Genomic DNA, 19,655 nt, shown 5'->3' with positions numbered 1-19,655 from the left:
TCTCAAGTTGCAAATTATCAACTGTACTTCTGACCAACTGGCTAAAAATTGAGGCTTCCCACAACCCCCTCCTTGGTTTGATCATTTGCCAGAAAGGCTCACAGAACTCAGGAAAACAGCTTACTTACTGCATTACCAGTTTATTATAAGAGGGTACAACTCGGGAACACCCAGATGGAAGAGATACATAGGGCAAGATATGTGGGAAGGAGTGTAGTGATCCTGTCTTCTCTGGGCAAGTCATCCTCCCAGCACCTCCACATGTTCAACAACCCAGCAGCTCTCTAAACCCCATAGTTTAGGGGTTTTTACGGAGGCTTCGTCACATGGGTGGCATGATCAACTCCATCTCCAGCCCCTCTCCCCTCCCCAGAGGATGGTCTTTCTGGTGACCAGTCCCTTTTCTGAAGCTATCCAGGAGCCCACCAAGAGTCTCCTCATTAGAACAAAATATGCTCTTATCGCCCAGGAAATTCCAAGAGATTTAGGAGCTCTGCATTAGGAACCAGGGTCAAAGACCAGATATTAGAACAAAAGATGCTCTTAGTACCTTTATTTCTTAGGAAGTTATAAAGGTTTTAAGAGCTCTGGCCAGGAGCTGGAGACAAAGACCAAATATATATTATTATATCACAACATCACATCTGCTTTGAGTTAGTTTTTGTTTTGGAATAGGTAGAGTTCCAATTTTATTCTTCTGTATATTGTCATCCAGTTGTCCCAAAACCATGTTTTGAAGACTCTTCTTTCCCCTGTTGAATATTCTTTGACCCTTATCTAAAATCACTTGGCCAGGGGCGCCTGGGTGGCTCAGTCAGTTAAATGTCTGCCTTCGGCTCAGGCCATGGTCCCAGGGTCCTGGGATCAAGCCCCACATCGGGCTCCCTGCTCAGCGGGGAGCCCGCTTCTCCCTCTCCCACTCCCCCTGCTTGTATTTCCTCTCTCGCTGTGTCTCTCTCTGTCAAATAAATAAATAAAATCTTTTAAAAATACATTAAAAATAAAATCAATTGGCCATAGATGTTTGGCTTTATTTCTAGACTGTTCCATTCCATAAATCCTTATGCTAGTACACACTGACTACTGTAACTTTGTAGTAAGTTTTGAAATTGGGAAGTACAAGTCTTCCAACTTTTTCATGAATTTGAAGTTTGGTTTTTCCAGTTTGGGGGTGGTGGATTGTAATTTTGATAGGGATTGCACTGAATCGGTAGCTCACTCTGGGAAACATTGTAATCCTTTTTTTTTTTTTTTTTTGAGAGAGAATGCACACACAGAGGCAGAGGGGGAGAAGGGAGAAAGAGATGCACACTCCCCACTAAGTGTGGAGGCTGATGTGGGGCCTGATCCCAGGACCCTGAGGTCATGACTGAGCCAAAGTCAGCTACTTAACCGACTGAGCCACCCAGGCACCCCGCAGCATTGTAATCTTAATATTAAGTCTTCCAGTTCATGAACATGGGATGACTTTCCATTTATTTAGCTGCTCTTTAATTTGTTTCAGTAGTCTTTTATAATTGTCCGCATACATGTCTTTCACCTCCTTGGTTAAATTTTTCTTAGATGTTTTATTCATTTGGATGGTACTGTAAGTGAAATTGTTTTCTTAATTTCTTTTTGATTGATCATTGTTGTATATACAAACAGCTGATTTTTGTGTGTTGATACTGCAGCTGTAACTTTGCTGAATTCATTTAACTCTAGTTTTGTTTAGTTTTTTTTTATGGATTCAGTATAGGTAGAATTCCCATATATGGAATCATGTCATCTGCCAAAAGAGAGTTTTACTTCTTCCTCTCCAATTTGGATGCCTTTTATTTATCTTTCTTGGTAATTATATTGGCTAGGACTTCTAGTACATTGAATAGCAGTGGTGAAAGTGGACATCCTTATTTTGTTTCTGATCTAAGGGTAAAGTTTTCAATCTTTTACCATTAAATATGATGTTAGCTATTGGTTTTTTATATATGCCATTTATCCTGTTGAGGTAATTTCCTCCTATTCCTTATTTACTAAGTGTTTTTATCATGAAAGGGTGTTAAATTTTGTCAGATGCTTTTTCTGCATCTATTGAAATGATCATGTCAGGTATTTTGCCCCCTTAGTCTATTAATGTGGTATGTATTACATTGGATTTTTTTTTTATGTTGAATCACCTTGCTTTCTTAGGATGAAATCCCCATTGGTCATGATATGTAATCCTTTTAAGATATTCTTGGATTCTGTTTGCTATTATTTTGTTGAGAACTTAATGTATTTGTGTTCATAAGAGATACTGGTCTATAGTTTTCTTATGGTATCTTTGTCTGACTTTGGTGTCAGAGTAATGTTGGCCTCAAAGAATATATTAGGACATATTCCCTTTTCTTCTGTTTTTTGGAGGCGTTTGAGTAGGGTTGGTGTTTTTTTTTTAATGTTTGCTAGAATTTACCAATGAAACCATCTGGTCCTAGTTCTTTGTTTGGAGGCTTTTGATTACTGGTCAGTCTCTTTACTTGTTGTAGATCTGTTGAGATTTTCTGTTTCTTCTTGAGTCATTTTGGTAATTTGATGTTTCTAGGGATTTTTCTATTTTATCTAGATTTTCTGATTTGTTGGTATTTGTTTGTAGTTTCTTTCTTATAAGCCTTTTAAATTCAATGAGGTTGGTAGTAATGACCTTACTTTCATTTCTGATTTTAGTGATTTGCATTTTCTCACCTTTTTCCCTTAGTCATTCTAGCTAAAGGTTTATCAGTTTTGTTTGTCTTTTCAAAGAACCTACTTTTGGTTTTGTTGATTCTGTTTTTCTGTTCTCTATGTTGTTAATCTCTGCTCCAAACTCTTCTTTCCTTCTGCTGGATTTGGGTTTAGTTTGCTCTTACTCTAATGTTTAAGGTGCAAAGTTGATTTGAAATTTTTTGTAAGACTTATTTATTTGAGAGAGAGCACAAGCAGAGGAGAGAGAATCTTCAAGCAGACTCCTGCTGAGCGTGGAGCCTGACGTGGGGCTCAATTCCACAACCCGTGAGATGATGACCTAAGTTGAAACCAGGAGTCCAATTCTCAACCGACTGGGCCATCCAGGCACCCTGAGATTTTTTTTTTTTTTTTTTTAAGATTTTATTTATTTATTTGACAGAGAGAGAGATAGCGAGAGCAGGAACACAAGCAGGGTGAGTGGGAGAGGGAGAAGCAGGCTTCCTGCCGAGCAGGGAGCCCGATGTGGGGCTCGATCCCAGGACCCCGGGATCATGACCTGAGCCGAAGGCAGACACCCAACGACTGAGCCACCCAGGAGCCCCTAAAGCTGTAATTTTCAAAAGATTACAACTACCTAAAATAAAAACACAGAGATGACTGACATGAAAGATGGCGAAGTAGAAGATCCAGGAATCAGTCCCAACACCGAAACAACTACTGACCCGGCACGTGAAGTCTGAATAAACCATTTTGGAATTATGGAGTCTAATCACACACTTGTAGCATCCATGGGAGTACTTGATGAAATAAGGCTGTTAACTTGTGGTAAATTTTGACATTTTGCATAGTGGCTAGCTGTTACTATTCATTAACTCCCATCTCCACAAAGGCAGATATGGGGGTGGTGGCTCATGATCCTGGTGCAGCTTTGCTAGTCCTAGGTGGGCAACATATCCCACAAAAGGGGATATGCTAGGAAGCATATCCCACAAAAATCTGCGTTGTATGATTTGAACTACCTGGTAATTCACAGAGGGACTGTTGTTTCAATCCTCAAGAGCCAAAGCACCTCCCCAGCAGTGTCCTGAAAGTTTTTAAAAGCAACAGATTATCCTTTCCCCCCTCAACAACAGCAGAATATACATTATTCTCAATTGCACATGGAACATTCTTCAGGATAGACCACATGTTAGGCTAAATTCAATTCTCAATAAATTGAAAAAAACCTGAAATTTTACAAAGTATCTTCTCTGACCACAATGGAATAAATAAAAAAGAAAACTGCTTGTGTTCCCTCTCTTCACTGTGTCTGTCAAATAAATAAAATCTTTAAAAAAAAAAAAGAAAAGAAAATTACAGTTTTGTAATCTGCCCCATATAACATGTTTAATGTTACTATATATATTCACCTGATTTTTAAATTTTTTTAAAGATTTTATTGATTTATTTGAGAGAGAGAGTGAGCAAGCATGAGAGGGAGGAGAAGCGAGGGAGACAGAAAAGCAGACTCCCCACTGAATGCAAAGCTGGAAGCGGGGCTCAATCCCAGGACCCCGAGATCATGACCTGAGCCGAAGGCAGACACTTAATTGACTGAGCCAGCCAGGTGCTCCTTAATTCTCTTTTTTAAGTAGGGGCTTAAGTTGGGGGCTTAAAAGCCCCCAACATGGGGCTTGAACTCACAACCCTGAGATTGGGAGTTGCGTGCCCCTCCAACTAAGCCAGCCAGGTGCCCCTGTATCTACTTAACTTTTTGATATCACAAATAGTATACCTATTTTGAAAAATAAAAAAAGACCAGAGTTGTAGAATTCTAAGTAAGAAATTGCATCCAATAAATCATATTCTTTTGGTGAGTTTGAGTCTCAAGACTGTTGCCTTTCTTTTAAGTTCCTCTTCACCGTTACTTGTCTGGTAACTTCCAAACTGGTCTTCTTCCATTTTCATTTTGTTTCCCACCATCACAGAAGGACAAATACTGTAGAATGGTGGTTGCCAGGGTCTAGGGGGGTGGAAAGGAAGAATCATGGTTCTGTGGGTATAAAGTTTCAATTAAACAAGATAATAAAGTTCTATATCTCTACAACATTTTGCTATATAAATACTGTACTATATTGCTTTAAAAATTTTTAAGACGTGTTCTTACCATGATTTTTTAAAAATTAAAATGATAGCATTAACAAAAGTGCTGGTAGTGAATTATATCTAATAAAGTTGTTTGTCAGCTTCAAAGAAAAAATTGAAAGCCTGATGGAAGAAGATACAAGAATTGAGGCTTGTTGCTGGAGACAGGGAAAGAGTGCATCAAGATCAGGGAGAACCGTGCAATAAGTACTTTTAAGACTAATTATGTAGCCGAATTGAGCCAAGAGGAAACTTGGGGTGAGTGGATATCATATACTAGTTTTCCATGGTTTGCTGTGTTTAGCTTCTGTTACCTCCAAGTGCAAAAATTAAATAACAAGAAAAATTGGGGATGAACCAATGTGATTTCTCACTGTACTGACAGTTCCTTTACTTAATTTGCACATAAGCTAATTCATGTGTTGAAATGTGTTGTAGCTGAACAGTAGTGGTGATTTTCTACCTTTTCTGTGCTCACCATGCCTTTCTTTCCACTCTCAATGCCCAGGTTGTTTGTATTATCTTCCAGTCATGTGTGTCCTTCCGATCTCTGTTAATTTGTTCTTTACAATGGTACAAGAATTGTCTGTTGGAAATATTATATCTGATCAAACTAGTCTCCATCATTAGAGCATGTTTTTCATACTCTTGGTGTGTGTAATTCATTCTCCATGGTCTCTGTTTTCATACTTTTTCATTTTCCTCTTTTGCTGTATGATACAGGTTTTCTTCACAGCACATTTTGGAAAATATGCCCTTAGTTTTAAAGTTTAATGTTGGTTACCTTTAGGACCTCAAATAACTTTTTTTTTTTTGAGAGAGAGGTAGAGAGAGAACCAGAGAGAGCACAAGCAGGGGGAGCGGCAGAGAGAGAGAGAAGCAGGCTCCCTGTGTGGGACTCGATCCCGGGACCCTGGGATCATGACCTGAGCCAAAGACAGACGCTTAACTGACTGAGCCACCCAGGCACCCCTCAAATAACCAAATGTTAAGCCTACATATATATATATTTTTTTTTTAAGATTTTATTTATTTATTTGCGAGAGAGAATGAGGGACAGAGAGCACGAGAGGGAGGAGGGTCAGAGGGAGAAGCAGACTCCCCGCTGAGCAGGGAGCCCGATGCAGGACTCCAGGATCATGGCCTGAGCCGAAGGCAGTCGCTTAACCGACTGAGCCACCCAGGCGCCCAAGCCTACATATATTAATTTATCAACTTCCCAAAAAATTTTATCAAGTGACTCCCTGCTATAACAGATGAGAGTATCAATTTATGTATTTCCTTTTGTGTTTTCCTCTATTTCCACTCATCTTTGTCTTCCAGTATTTGTTAGACTACTATGTGATAAACCATCCTGACTTTTGTCAGTATGTAAGTTAGTAGCTTTTTTCGGAACTATTAAACTTACATTCTGTTCTAAGACCATAGTAAGTTGTCATACACATTTGTGTGCTTAAATGAATTTATTCTTCATCTCTTATTTAAATTCAATTAATTAACATATAGTTTATTATTAGTTTCAAAGATAGAGTTTAGTGATTCATCAGTTGCATATAACACCCAGTGCTCATTACATCAAGTGCCCTCCTTAATGCTCATCACCCAGTTCCACCATCCCTCCACCCATCTCCCCTCCAGCAACCCTCAGTTTGTTCTGTAGACTTAAGAGTCTCTTATGGTTTGTCTCCCTCTCTGATGTCATCTTATTTTATTTTTTCCTCCCTTTCCCTATGATCCTGTTCTGTTTATTAAGTTCCACATATGAGTGAAATCATATAATTGTCTTTCTCTGACCTATTTCACTTAGCATAATACCCTCTAGTTCCATCCACATTGTTGCAAATGTATTCATCATCTTTTAAATTTTGTTTGATACCACTGTTTCTGTGAGTTCTTTAATTTGATATAGCAAAGGATAATTCTCTATAGCTTATAGTGCACTAGATCTTTTTCTGGAAATACAGCAAAACCTTTTGATCAAATTTAGGTCTTCATGTCAGGAAATTTCTGTTACATCTTTATATTTTCTCTTATTCTCTTGTCTGGATCTGCATAACAATCATCTTCAACCATTTTATTTCTGTACTTTTTCTTTACATCTTACTTCCTTTTTCTCAGAATTGTTCTCTATTAATGACTTGGTTTTACTGCTTTGACTGTTGTGTTGTTGATATAGTTATTCTGCTGTTACATTTGTCTTGTCTGTTCTTCTCTTTCCTTAACTCTGTATGCTACCTTTTCTTTTCAGTGTCATTTTGATCATAAGAATTTTATTTTTTCTCAAGAAGGTAAAGCAATTCTTTTTGAAATTTTCTTCTATTTCCTGTGACAAATATTAATCCTGAATGGATTTTTCATCTGTCTAGTGAACACATGGGTATACTTTGAATGGTTTCGTTAGGCCTTGGAAAACCTAATGGAGCTTGTCGGTGGTTTTTGTACAAGGAGGACTTTGAGAGGGCGCCTGGGTGGCTCAGTCAGTTAAGCGTCTGCCTTCGGTTCAGGTCATGATCCCAGGGTCCTGGGATCGAGTTCCGCATCGGGCTCCCTGCTCAGTGGGGAGCCTGCTTCTCCCTCTCCCTCTGCCCCTCCCCCCTCCCACTTATGCTCTCTCTCGTGCTCTGTTCTCTCTCTCTTTCTCTCTCAAATAAATCAATAATCTTTTAAGGAAAAAAAAGGAGGACTTTGACTTTTCCTCCCTCTGCTTCAAGACGAACTAGTGTATTACTGATGAGGCCTGAGGCTGTATATGGTGTACTGGTGATGCTGCTGCTGCTGCCGAGGTTAGGGCTGATACTGATTTGTATGTAATTTTCTTAATCCTGATTTTTCTAGCTCTTTATTCTTTCTTTAAGATAAAGGACAAAATATAGAACCTTGTCACTTACTCCTGCTGTTATAAAGTACTCTTTGGCCACTAGGGGAAGAGGAACTTCAACTAGGGTATTCCACATCTTTTCCCTTACCACATCCATGTTCCTGTCCCCATCTACTAATGTGGAGGTACCAGTGAGCATTTCTCAGGTCATGCTGCATATGGATTCTCGGATTGGTCTTCCAGTTTGGACTAACTCATTCAGTATTGGAGTGATACTTTTTAATAAAATTTCATGCTATAAATGTGAGATCTCCTAGTTTAGGGATATTTTAACTCTTTTTGGCTATTTAGTTTTAAGGAAGGATATCCTCCTGCAAGCCTACATCTATGCCACCATCTTTTCTGGAAGTATCATAAGTAATAGAAAGACTTTTTAGGAGGGAGGCATTATTTAAAATGAAATGATATTCATATTTAATCTAACCCTGGATCAGTTCTACAGAAAAATGCATATATTCAAAACGTTGCACAGTCTTAAGGGGTTTACTCCCTCTAGGACATTCTTAAATAGATAATACATGATCTTTCAAACTTTCTTATTTGAAACTTCTGTATGGATGCAGACATATTCACAAGTCTAAGATAGTGAACCTGAAACTTTAGTATTCATAAGAAACTCGAGGAATTGGTTTAAAATGCAGATTTACAGACCCACTCCTCAGAATGTCTTGATTCAGTGTATTTGAATAGGATCCCAGAAATCTTTTTAGCCAGGGGCGCCTGAGTGGCTCAGTCGGTTAAGCGTCTGCCTTCGGCTCAGGTCATGATCCCAGGGTCCTGGGATCGAGCCCCACATCGGGCTCCCTGCTCAGTGGGAAGCCTGCTTCTCCCTCTCCCACTCCCCCTGCTTGTGTTCCCTCTCTCGCTCTCTCTCTCTCTGTCGAATAAATAAATAAAACCTTTAAAAAAAAAAATCTTTTTTAGCCAGCTTACCCTGGTGTAGGTGGTCCACAGTTTAACTTTGAGTAATGCTATCTTAAGTGTTGAAATAATCCGATTTAATTATGAGATAGGTATTTTAGGTAACTAGGGCGTTTCAGGCTGTCCCCTGGGGCTGAATACCTGACAGCTGCTTGGCTTGGCTTCTAGAGGACCTACCACTCACTGAGATAGATGTTCCCTTCATTGTCTTCTCTTAATCCAAAAGTTTAATTTCCCAAACTTTGGGATTTTGTGGATGGGGAAATCTTCACTTGCCATTCCACCCCCCAACAAGAAATCTCATATAGGTTTGCCAATTTTTTATTTTGCTGAATGATATTAAAAATAAATCAACAATGAAAGAGGACATTTTTAACACCTCCTCTCACCACAACCACCAAAGATATAAATAAATAAAAACGTAGGAAGAACATGACCTCATAATACAGATTGTCTTTTAAATTGAGTACATTTAGCTCTTTTAGCTCTAGGCAGAACCCACTCTATTTTCCTCTTTTTTTAAACAAAATTTCTTGAGCTACAGATTAATGAATATTTTCTCACAGATGACATTTAAGAACTGCTGTTTATTGGTATTTGGAAGAGTGCATTTCTAAGAGGCACTACGTGAATATGATGAGTAGACATATCTCTCATATCCTCTGTTTTCTCACCAGTTCGGTCCTTTGGTACAGAAGACAGACCAACAGATCGTCCAATACCACCTCGAGATGAAGTCTTTGAATACATCATATTCCGTGGGAGTGATATTAAAGACCTCACTGTTTGTGAGCCACCAAAACCACAATGTTCTTTGCCTCAGGACCCAGCTATCGTTCAGGTATCTGATAGTAAATTTGTCTTGGAGTATAAGAAAACTTCAAGTACATGGCTAGTCTTGGCTTTTACCTCTCTTCTGTTTTGGTTTTGGGGTGTTTTTGTTTGTTTTTCCTCAATTGAATGTTCGTGTGCTTATCATTTCCTAGTTACCTAGACCTAAAATACCTGGATAATGTTTTCATCTAGGTTTTTTTTCTTTAGATCATAAGTTGGGACTAAATAAAGTAAGAAATACGGGGTGCCTGGGTGGCTCAGTCGTTAAGCATCTGCCTTCGGCCCAGGTCATGATCCCAGGGTCCTGAGATGGAGCCCTGCATCAGGTTCCCTGCTCAGCGGGGAGCCTGCTTCTCCCTCTCCCACTCCCCCTGCTTGTGTTCCTGCTCTCGCTCTTTCTCTCTGTGTGTCAAATAAATAAACAAAATAATTTTAAAAATAAAGTAAGAAATAGCAGAGGGATTTATTTTTATCATAAAATATTTTATAATTTTAGCAAGTTAAAATAGCTTACATTTATTGAGGTCTAACTGTATGAGAAGCACTATTCAAATTACTGCACATACAGTAAGTCAGTCTTCACAATACTCTCTGAACTTGGTACTATAATTATAGTATAAGTATATAATTATCCTTTTTTTTTTTTTTTTTTTTACAAGTGAGTAAATTAAGATAGAGCCACAATTTGGACAGAACCAGATATTCTGGTTCTGGAATCCAGGATCCATGTCACTTACTATGTTTTTCACATTTGGTTCATATTACAAACCAGGGTGGTAATGGCTACTCTTAGGTGAGATTATTAGGTTCAATGAAAAAAAGTAATAAATCATATTGGTATCATACATATATATAACATAATACACATGCAGTATTGTATAATACAGCACAAACATAAAGGGATTTTAACACACATAGGTGTATTACTCAGTTCTCTAAATAAGGTATAAAACGTGATGGCTGGGTGGCTCAGCCTGTTCAGCATCTGCCTTCGGCTCAGGTCATGATCCCAGGGTCCTGGGATCTAATCCCACATCGGGCTCCCTGCTCAGCGGGGAGCCTACTTCTCTCTGCCTGCTCTGCCTGCCGCTCCCCCTGCTTGTGCTCTCTCTCTGACAGATAAATAAAATTTTAAAATAAAGAAATAAAATAAGGTATGAAAAAAGAAGACCCTAAGTATTCTCAGTAAAAGAAATAAAAAATTTATATTTTATTAAAAACAGAAATACATGATTTCTAAAAGATTATGTTATGAATTGAGGAGCATATTTATTACAGTGCTTGTTTACATGATAATTGGAAGTATATAGAAACTGCCTGAATTTTAGTTATAACAGGAGAGGAAGCAGATTGATGTAGCAGTGTTTTCATTTTAGGGCATAGCTGATTAAAAGCTTATGGCCCCCATGATTTTCCTCTTGGATCCATTTTCTTCTCAACCCTTTTTCTTGTCAGTCTTTGGTCATTTGCACTAAAATATGCTTGTTGATTTTTTTTTTAAAGTACTGTAATACTTTTAGATTTTTTTAAATTAACTTTGTTTTATGCTGTGATGAAATCTTAGTTTTCCACAAAACTGATTCTTAGAATATATATTATCTTGCATAAGATTTGTCTTACTTCCAATATTAAAATACCTAATGAACTCTTCTAAAGAAAATAATAAGTGGTATATAAAATTATATTAACAAAAACATTTTTTTAAAATCTTTTTTAAATAGAAAAAAAAAGAGGGGTGCCTGGCTGGTTCATTTGGTGGGGTGTGTGACTCTTGATCTCAGGGTTATGGGTTTGAGCCCCATGTTGGGCATAGAAATTACTTAAAAATAAAATCTTTTTTTTTTTTCCCTCAAGATTTTATTTATTTAAGAAAGCACGAGCACAGGTGGGGAGGAGGGGCAGAGGGAGAGGAAGAAGCAGACTCCCTGCTGAGTAGGGAGCCTGATGTCGAGACTCATTCCCAGGATCCTGGGATCATGACCTGAACCGAAGACCAACACTTAACTGACTGAGCCACCCAGGCGCCCTAAAAATAAAATCTTGTAAAAAATGGAAAAAAAAGAGAAAGTACCTTTTAATATTTATTTAATATATTTATCTTTCCTGAATATGTTTTTTAATAAATAATTAAATTTATAAATTGGAGAAATTCTCTCCTCTTCTCCCCCCCCGCCCTTGTTAAGTCTAACTTTTAAGGAAATACGTCTGAAGGAATCCTGAGAAAATGTAGATTTTCTTAAATGGAGGGAGAAGAGACACATTTTAATAGAGATGGCCTACACCAAAGAGTGGTATTATCTGACTCTCTCATGTATAGATTTTCTGATAATTCTCCAGGGAAATAATTATTTAAGTTATCAGCTTTATGGAGTCCGAAGAACCAAGAAAACAGAAGTCAAACTGGTGTTGAATAACTTCTTCCAGTCACCATAAATTTTGACTTTTGACGTTTTGATTCATACATCCAAAAGTATTTATTGAACACCTGCCATGTGCCTGATACTAGCAGTGAACACACAGACAAGGTCCTACCATCAATGAGCTTATATCCTTTTGGTAATTAGTACACTTCATATCTGTATTATGAGATATTTTATATGAAGATAAATGAATATATAATATGCATATATACGTTCTATAATATATTTTAGGTTTAGTAAGTTGAAATTTTTGTAAAATGTCCTTTAACTTAATGAAAAATATATTTTAAAAATGTAAATGTAATAGGGCACCTGGGTGGCTCAGGTGGTTAAGCATCTGACTTGATCTCAGCTCAGGTCTTGATCTCAGAGTTGTGAGTTCGAGCCTCACGTTGGATTCCATGCTGGACATGGAGCCTACTTTAAAAGATAAAAAATAAAAATGTAAATGGTCTTGTGTGGGATAGTTTGTTTCTGCATCTCTTTCCTGTAAATTTAATAGTGTACTTCAAATGATTGAAATATGAGCAAAATCACAAGTGAGATACCTTATTTTTGTCAGCACCAGACTAAAACTCAGTATAACCAAATGTAATTTTTCCCATATTCTTTCTTAAAACAAAGTTACTTTACTTATTCAAGTAACTTTTCTTTCATTCTTTCCTAAACTTGCTATAAAACTCTTAACTCAACTGTAGAAAAATATATTTATAAGTCACATCAAGTATAATTGGCACATATACAAATATTGAAATCAGGAGGTTGTTAAACTGTTTTGATATTAAGTGCATGTTGTAAGTTATTATAATTGCTTTTGTATCTAATAGTTATAATTTAAAACCTTCTTTAAAATGTAAATATTCGAATTTTTTTCGTTATATACATGTTGTATAGAGCCTGGAAAAATAACCCATGATCTTTCTTCAGTCTTCACTAGGCTCATCTACTTCTTCATTCCAGTCAGTGGGTTCCTATGGACCTTTTGGCAGGATGTCGACATACAGTCAGTTCAGTCCAAGTTCATTAGTCGGGCAGCAGTTTGGTGCTGTCGGTGTTGGTATGTTGTGCTTTTTTCTTAAATTTACCTGTCTTTACCATAAATTTACAGACATGTTGTTTGGTGTTCCTTTTGTAACCTATTAATTTAAAGGTTTTATTTAACGTCCTTAATAACTAGTGGTTCTATAAAGGTCATCTGTCAGAATAGTCACTTTTTTTTAAATCTAGATCTATTCAATTGCCAAATATCATTGAATGTTATTTTAAATTTACATAAGATATCTCCATTTAAAATAAGCATTTTTTTCCAGAGTACCTGGCTGGCTCAGTTGGAAGAGCATGTAACTCTTAATCTCGGGGTCATGAGTTCGAGCCCCACATTGGGTGTAGAGATTACTAGAAAAATAATCTAAAAAAATCATAAAATAAGCATTTTTTTCCAACAGGATGGGTTTTCAAAAAGAGGGTTGGAGATAATGCTATTATTAGGGAATAATAATGCCATTAAGGAGTATTTATATTAGGTAGAATGTGAAAAGATAATCACACATAGCATGTTTGAGGGCATGATGCTTTGTTTATTGTAACAATGTTTTAGAAACATTAACACTGTAAAGAGAAAGCTAGATATAATCAGATCAGCTCTGTTCTTTTTTGTTTTTATAGCTATGCATTTTAGCTCTTTAGTAGAAATTTTCATAGTAAAGAATAACTTTATTTTATTTTATTTTTTTTTAAGATTTTATTTATTTATTTTGACAGAGAGAGAGAGAGACAGTGAGAGAGGGAACACAAGCAGGGGGAGTGGGAGAGGGAGAAGCAGGCTTCCTATGGAGCAGGGAGCCCGATGCAGGGCTCGATCCCAGGACCCTGGGACCATGACCTGAGCCGAAGGCAGACGCTTAACGACTGAGCCACCCAGGTGCCCCAAGAATAACTTTTTAAATCTCAAATTCTAGCCCTTAATCTTTTTTAATTCAATTGAAATAACCATTTATCAGTTTACCTTGTTTCTCTGCATCACAAATCCAGTTTCAGGTGTATCTTAAAACCCATTAGCATGTTAAGTTTTGTTAAAATTAATTCCTTTTTATAAATATACTTTTTTTATGTAGTTGTGACTTTTCAAGTATGTAAATGTTTTGCTTATTCACAAAATCAAAAAGGATGGGAAAAAATAAATCCTAAAATTGAATGGATATAAACAGAAATAACTGGTGCTAAGTTTATATCAAATTGATAGTATAACCACACAGAAAAAAATAATTTAAGTAACTTTTACACTCTTAGTAGGGGTATATTGTAAGAACAAATGAAACTGTAAAAATCCCTTGACTTAGGGTTTGTAATTGGTAGTGGTATTGGTGTTAATTTTGAAACTGTTTTGTATGTATTATAGGATAGGGCAAATGACTAATATAGTGACGTTGTTGGGAAATGCTGTTCTTTCCTTGGAGAAGGGAGAAAGAAACATAGGAGTAAGGAAGAACCCTGTGGTGTTGAATGTGAATTGGAAGCATGAATGTGAACTTTTAAAAAACTGGTTATTTCCTAACTCTGTTCATAGAAAGGACTTAGAAGCAATGATACCCTGTAGCAAAGAATATGTGTAGACCCAGTTCTTGGTTTCTAAATACCATTCCCCACCAGAAGGAACATGGGCCCCTTGAGAAAAGAAGGGAAAACACTGCTGGGTTTTTTTTTTTTAAGTTTATTTATTTAAGTAATCTCTACACCCAACGTGAGGCTCAAGATCAAGGGTCACATGTTCTTCCGACCGAGCCAGCCAGGTGCCCCAACAATGCTCTTTTTTAACAGAAAAGTCCCAGCTAATAAATAGAAGGAATGGTAGATACAAAAAATCACCATTTTTTTAATATCCAGTGTATTAATTAGCAAGGATTATCAGTGGATGCTAAAATCATTGGGTGAACAGTGTTGGACAGAGTATTAAAATGGCCTTAAAATATCATCCCACAGTTAATTAATTACAGAGGGGACGACATTGTGCCTTTATAATGGAGACCTCTCATAGTCACCATTTTAATCAAGTCTTAAAGTTTGGCATTGCCATAGTTAACTAATTAAATATCTCCTAATGTGATGATGTAGGAAGTTGGTAAATCCCGATTTACCCTGTTAGCTATAACTGTTAGAATCCTATTCTGAGGACTTAAATAAGGGGCAGTTGCAAATTATCCTTTTGAGACTCCTTTCACTAAATTGAGTAGTTGGCTAATATTGAGATTATTACTGCACTTACCTCGTACATTACCGTGAAGTTTGTATGACTTAATAGGTGTAAAGCATTTGAATAGGGTCTAGCATATAGTGTTACATAGTAAATACTGCTACCATTCTTCAGAGCCTGCTTTTCTAATCAGAGTATCTATTTCTTACAAATGCTTTTATCTAATTTTGATATTATTGGGAGTTGCTAGTTTACTGTTCTTTGGGTGTCACAAAGGTAGAGGGTTTTATTTGTATTTTCCATGTCAGTTGAGTAATTTTTGCAGTAGATGATTATTTTTCATTTGTTGATTTCCATATTGGTAGGATAATTTGTGGAGTGACTAGAGAGCTATATATAATATTCAGAAGTTGTTAAATGAGGAGGAGGAAGAAAATTACTGCACTGATTAAGGTGGTAGGTGATTTTTAGAAAAGGAGTTAACTCACGTATGGTTTGTGTTAGCATGAATGAAGCCAGATTTTAATCGAAGCCTCTTGTTTTTGATCCCTAATGCAGTTGACCCTTGAGCAAATGTATTTGAACTGCACAGGTCCACTTACATGTGGGTTTTTTCCAATAAATACATTAGTAAATGTATTTTTTTCTACCATGTGATTTTTTTTTTTTTTTAAGATATTTATTTGAGAGAGAGAGAGCATGTATTAGCAGGGGGAGGGAGAGGAAGGGAGAATCTTGAGCAGATACAGGCCTCAGTCTCACGGCCCTGAGATCATCACCTGAGCTGAAACTAAGAGTAGGACGCTTAAATGACTCAGCCATGCAGGTGCCCCCGTATGATTTCCTTAATAACATTTCCTTTTCTTTAGCTTACTTTATTGTAAGAATACAGTACAGTATTCTGACTTAAAAAGGAAGCTTAAATCAGGGAAACTCTTGCTATTTGGGAAAATTTTTTTCCATTTTAATTTTTATATGTTATAGTCTTTTTACAGGTTTTTTTTGTAGTTTATATCATGAAGATTAATATCTGTAACATCTATAGGGCTTCCAAAACTAAGGACCTACAACCCAACAGAAAAAGAGGCAGGTGTTAGGAACTAACTTTGCCTTTTTCAGAAAGAAAGTAATACAAATGTCCTTTAAATGTGGAAAAATGCTTAAGTTTTGCTTATGATAAGAGATACACAAATTAAATCTGTACTGAGGCACCATTTCTCACTATCAATTTGGCAAAAGCCCAAAAGTTTGAGTGTGTATATATGGTATTTTTGCAAGATAGTGAGGAAACAGATACTCTCATACATTGAAAAGAATGATACACCAGACAGAATTAAAACATTATTTTTTTAAAGCTGATGCTAAAATAATTCTTAAGTGCAAAGATTAGGTCTTTATTGACTTTAATTCATGGATCCTTAGGAAAAATTAATGACCCCACAATAAAGGAAACAGCAAAACTGCCATGGCATGCTAAGTCTCATAATACCCTGTGGACAAGACTGAGAGCTGTTGGCTGAATAGACAGACAAATGGGTACATTTTAGCTGGTTAAACATAGTCAAGCCAAATTAGACAATGATTCTCTTAGGTCTCCAGTATTTCATACAGATTAATTTTTAATGAAAATTTAGATCATTTTGATGAACATTTAGAAGTAGGCTTATGAACTTTATAGTTAGCATAAAGCCAGTTGAGTATTTCATACATTGGGGCTGACAGACTAAGGATTGTTCAAGATCCACTTTGATAAAGTGTAAGGGAATTAAACATCCCAGTTAAAAGGCAGAGATCATCAAACTGAACTCAGAAAAATAACAAGACCTAACTATGTAATGTTTATAAGAAATACACTGAAAGAGGAGAAAACAAAAAACAGCATGGCATATCATACAAATACTAATAACAAAACTATGTTAGACAAATTAACAGCAGACAAAGAAACTTAAAAGATTAGGGGTACTACCAGAGATAAGAAGGATTCTTCCTAATGGTACAGAGGACAGTTCATCAGGAAGCTTTAATAATCCTAGATGTAACTTTTATAAAATAGTGCACCCCAAAATTGTAGAATATAGATTCTTTCCATGTAAATATGGACCACTTAATGGGATCAAATCCTGAGCCATAAAACAAGTTACATTAAATTTAGGACTGAAGGGACGCCTGGGTGGCTCAGTCGTTAAGCATCTGCCTTCGGATCAGGTCATGATCCCAGAGTCCTGGGATCAAATCCCACATCAGGCTCCTTGCTCAGTGAGGAGCCTGCTTCTCCCTCTCCCTCTGCTGCTCCCCCTGCTTGTGCTCTCTCTCTCTCTCTCTGACAAATAAATAAAAATCTTAAAAATAAATAAATAAAATTCTATTAAAAAATAAAATAAAAAATAAATTTAGGACTGAAATCATACATGGTATGTTCTCATAACCATAAGTTAAATAAATATAACTTGAGGGGCGCCTGAGTGGCTCAGTCGTTAAGCGTCTGCCTTCGGCTCAGGTCACGATCCCGGGGTCCTGGGATCGAGCCCCGCATTGGGCTCCCTGCTCGGCGGGAAGCCTGCTTCTCCCTCTCCCACTCCCCCTGCTTGTGTTCCTGCTCTCACTATCTCTGTCTCTCTGTCAAATAAATAAAATCTTAAAAAATAAATAAATATAACTTGAAAAATTCCAAATAACTGGAAATTGAGCAAACTTATGAATCACTAATGAATCAAAGAAGAAAGCATAAGAGAAATTAGAAAAGACTTTTTAGTGATCATAAAATGCAGCATATCAAAATTTGTGAGTGGAGCTTAGAGGAAATTTTACACCTTTAAAAAATTTTATACTTTCAAATGCATGTATTAGAAAATAAGAATGTTTTAGAATTAGTGCTCTAGACTGCCATCTTAAGAAGCTAAGAAAAAAAGGAAAGAAAATTAGCCCAAATGTAGTAGAAGGAGAAAAAATTAAAAGCATAAATCAATGAAAAGAAACAAGCCAAAATAACTTGATGTAATGAGCACTGGGTGTTGTATGCAACTGACGAATCACTGAATTCTACCCCAGTAACTAGTAATATAGCATATGTTAACTAAATTGAATTTAAATAAAGAATTTTAAATAAACAAATAAAAAAAAGAAAAGCCAAAATATACATAACATCAACAAAGCCTGATCAAGGAAAAAAAGAAGACCCAAATTACCAGTATGAGGAATGAAAGAGTAGATATCATTATAGATCCTTAAAGAACAGATCTTATGGACGAGTTTCTGTCAACAAATTTGACGTCTTAGGTAAAATAGATTCCTTGAAAAATACAACTTTCCTAAACCCAAACAGGAGGTGATAAAAACATGATATCCTGGCTAACTAAGATACCAAAATCTAATGAGGTTATTACAAGAAAAGAAAATTACAGCCCACCATCTCTGGGGACATATATTTAAAAATCCTTAACCGAATATTAGCAGTGAAAGTCAGCAGTTCATAAAAAGAATAGTACATAATGACAAAGTAAAGTTATCTCAGAAATGCAAAGTTGTTTTAACATTTGAAAATTATTAGTAATTTACCACATTAACAGAATAAAGGAGAAAAATTGTAATCCCAAGAGATACAGAACAGGCATTTGATAAAATTCAGCACCTACTTATCAACAACTGAGGAATGGGAGGGAATTTCCTAAATTTAATCAGTGAAATGAAAAGTTTACATACATAAAGGCAAGAAAGAAAGATACAAAGATTGAAAAGGAAGAACTAAAAATGTCTCTATTTGAAGGTGATATGATTGTGTACGTAGAAAATGCAAAAGAATATTCAGACCATTAGAATGAATAAGTGAATTTAGCATGGTAAGGGAATACATGGTAAATATACAAAATGAACTGTGTTTTTTATTCTAGAACAGATGGGTTGGCAAACTGTGATCTGTGGACTGAATCCAACCAGCCTCCTGTTTTGATAAAGTTTTATTGGAATACAGGCACACCCATTTATTATATGTTGTTTATGGGTGCTTTTACACTACATAGGCAGAGTTAAGTAGTTATAACGGAGACCATATGGCCTGAAAAGCTTAAATATTTATATCTGGTCACTTGTAGTTGAAGTTTATTGACATGTGATCTAGAACAGATTGTTCAGAAGTGAAATGTAAAGTGCACCACAGCTTGCAGTTAGCACCAGTAACATCAGATACCCAGGAAATAATATAACAGAAGATATTTGAAAACATCTACAACAGTGGTTCTCAGTGGAGGACGGTTAATTTTATCTTCCTCCTGCAGGGGATATTTGGTAACGTATGGAGACCTTTTTGGTTCTCACAACTGGGGGATACTAGTATGTAGAAGGTAGAGGCCAAGGATGCTACCTAACATCCTACAGTGCATAGGACAACTCCTCACAAAATGTCAGTAGTGCTGAAGCTGAGAAAACTGCTCTGTAATGAAAACCACAAAATATTGCTGAGAGAAATTAAAGTTCTAAATAAATGGAGGGTTGATCCAGGCTCGTGGGTTGGAAAATTCAGTATTATTTTTAAGGTGATATTTTTCCCAAAATTGATTTACAGAGTAAACAGAATCCCAGTAGACATTTTAAAATAGAAATTGACAGGGGG

The 19,655-nt window shown here is 36.5% G+C and overlaps 1 protein-coding gene across 11 annotated transcripts in view; it reads left to right on the top strand.

Annotated features, from left to right (window-relative positions):
• Positions 1-19,655, top strand: part of LSM14A (LSM14A mRNA processing body assembly factor) — a 58,482-nt gene that overhangs the window by 19,230 nt on the left and 19,597 nt on the right. For 10 of the 11 annotated variants that reach the window (XM_044911469.1, XM_044911466.1, XM_044911462.1 and 7 more), the window contains exons 2-3: positions 9,283-9,446; positions 12,787-12,916. In XM_044911469.1, coding sequence (XP_044767404.1) covers positions 9,283-9,446; positions 12,787-12,916 — 294 coding nt within the window. The remainder of the gene's footprint in view (positions 1-9,282; positions 9,447-12,786; positions 12,917-19,655) is intronic. The other variant, XM_044911463.1, reaches the window with a different exon arrangement.

The sequence above is a fragment of the Neomonachus schauinslandi genome, chromosome 16 (assembly GCF_002201575.2).
Source record: "Neomonachus schauinslandi chromosome 16, ASM220157v2, whole genome shotgun sequence".
Lineage (NCBI taxonomy): Eukaryota > Metazoa > Chordata > Mammalia > Carnivora > Phocidae > Neomonachus > Neomonachus schauinslandi.
The sequence above is the reverse complement of the archived record's forward strand: the minus strand, read 5'-3'. Positions and strand labels throughout refer to the sequence as shown.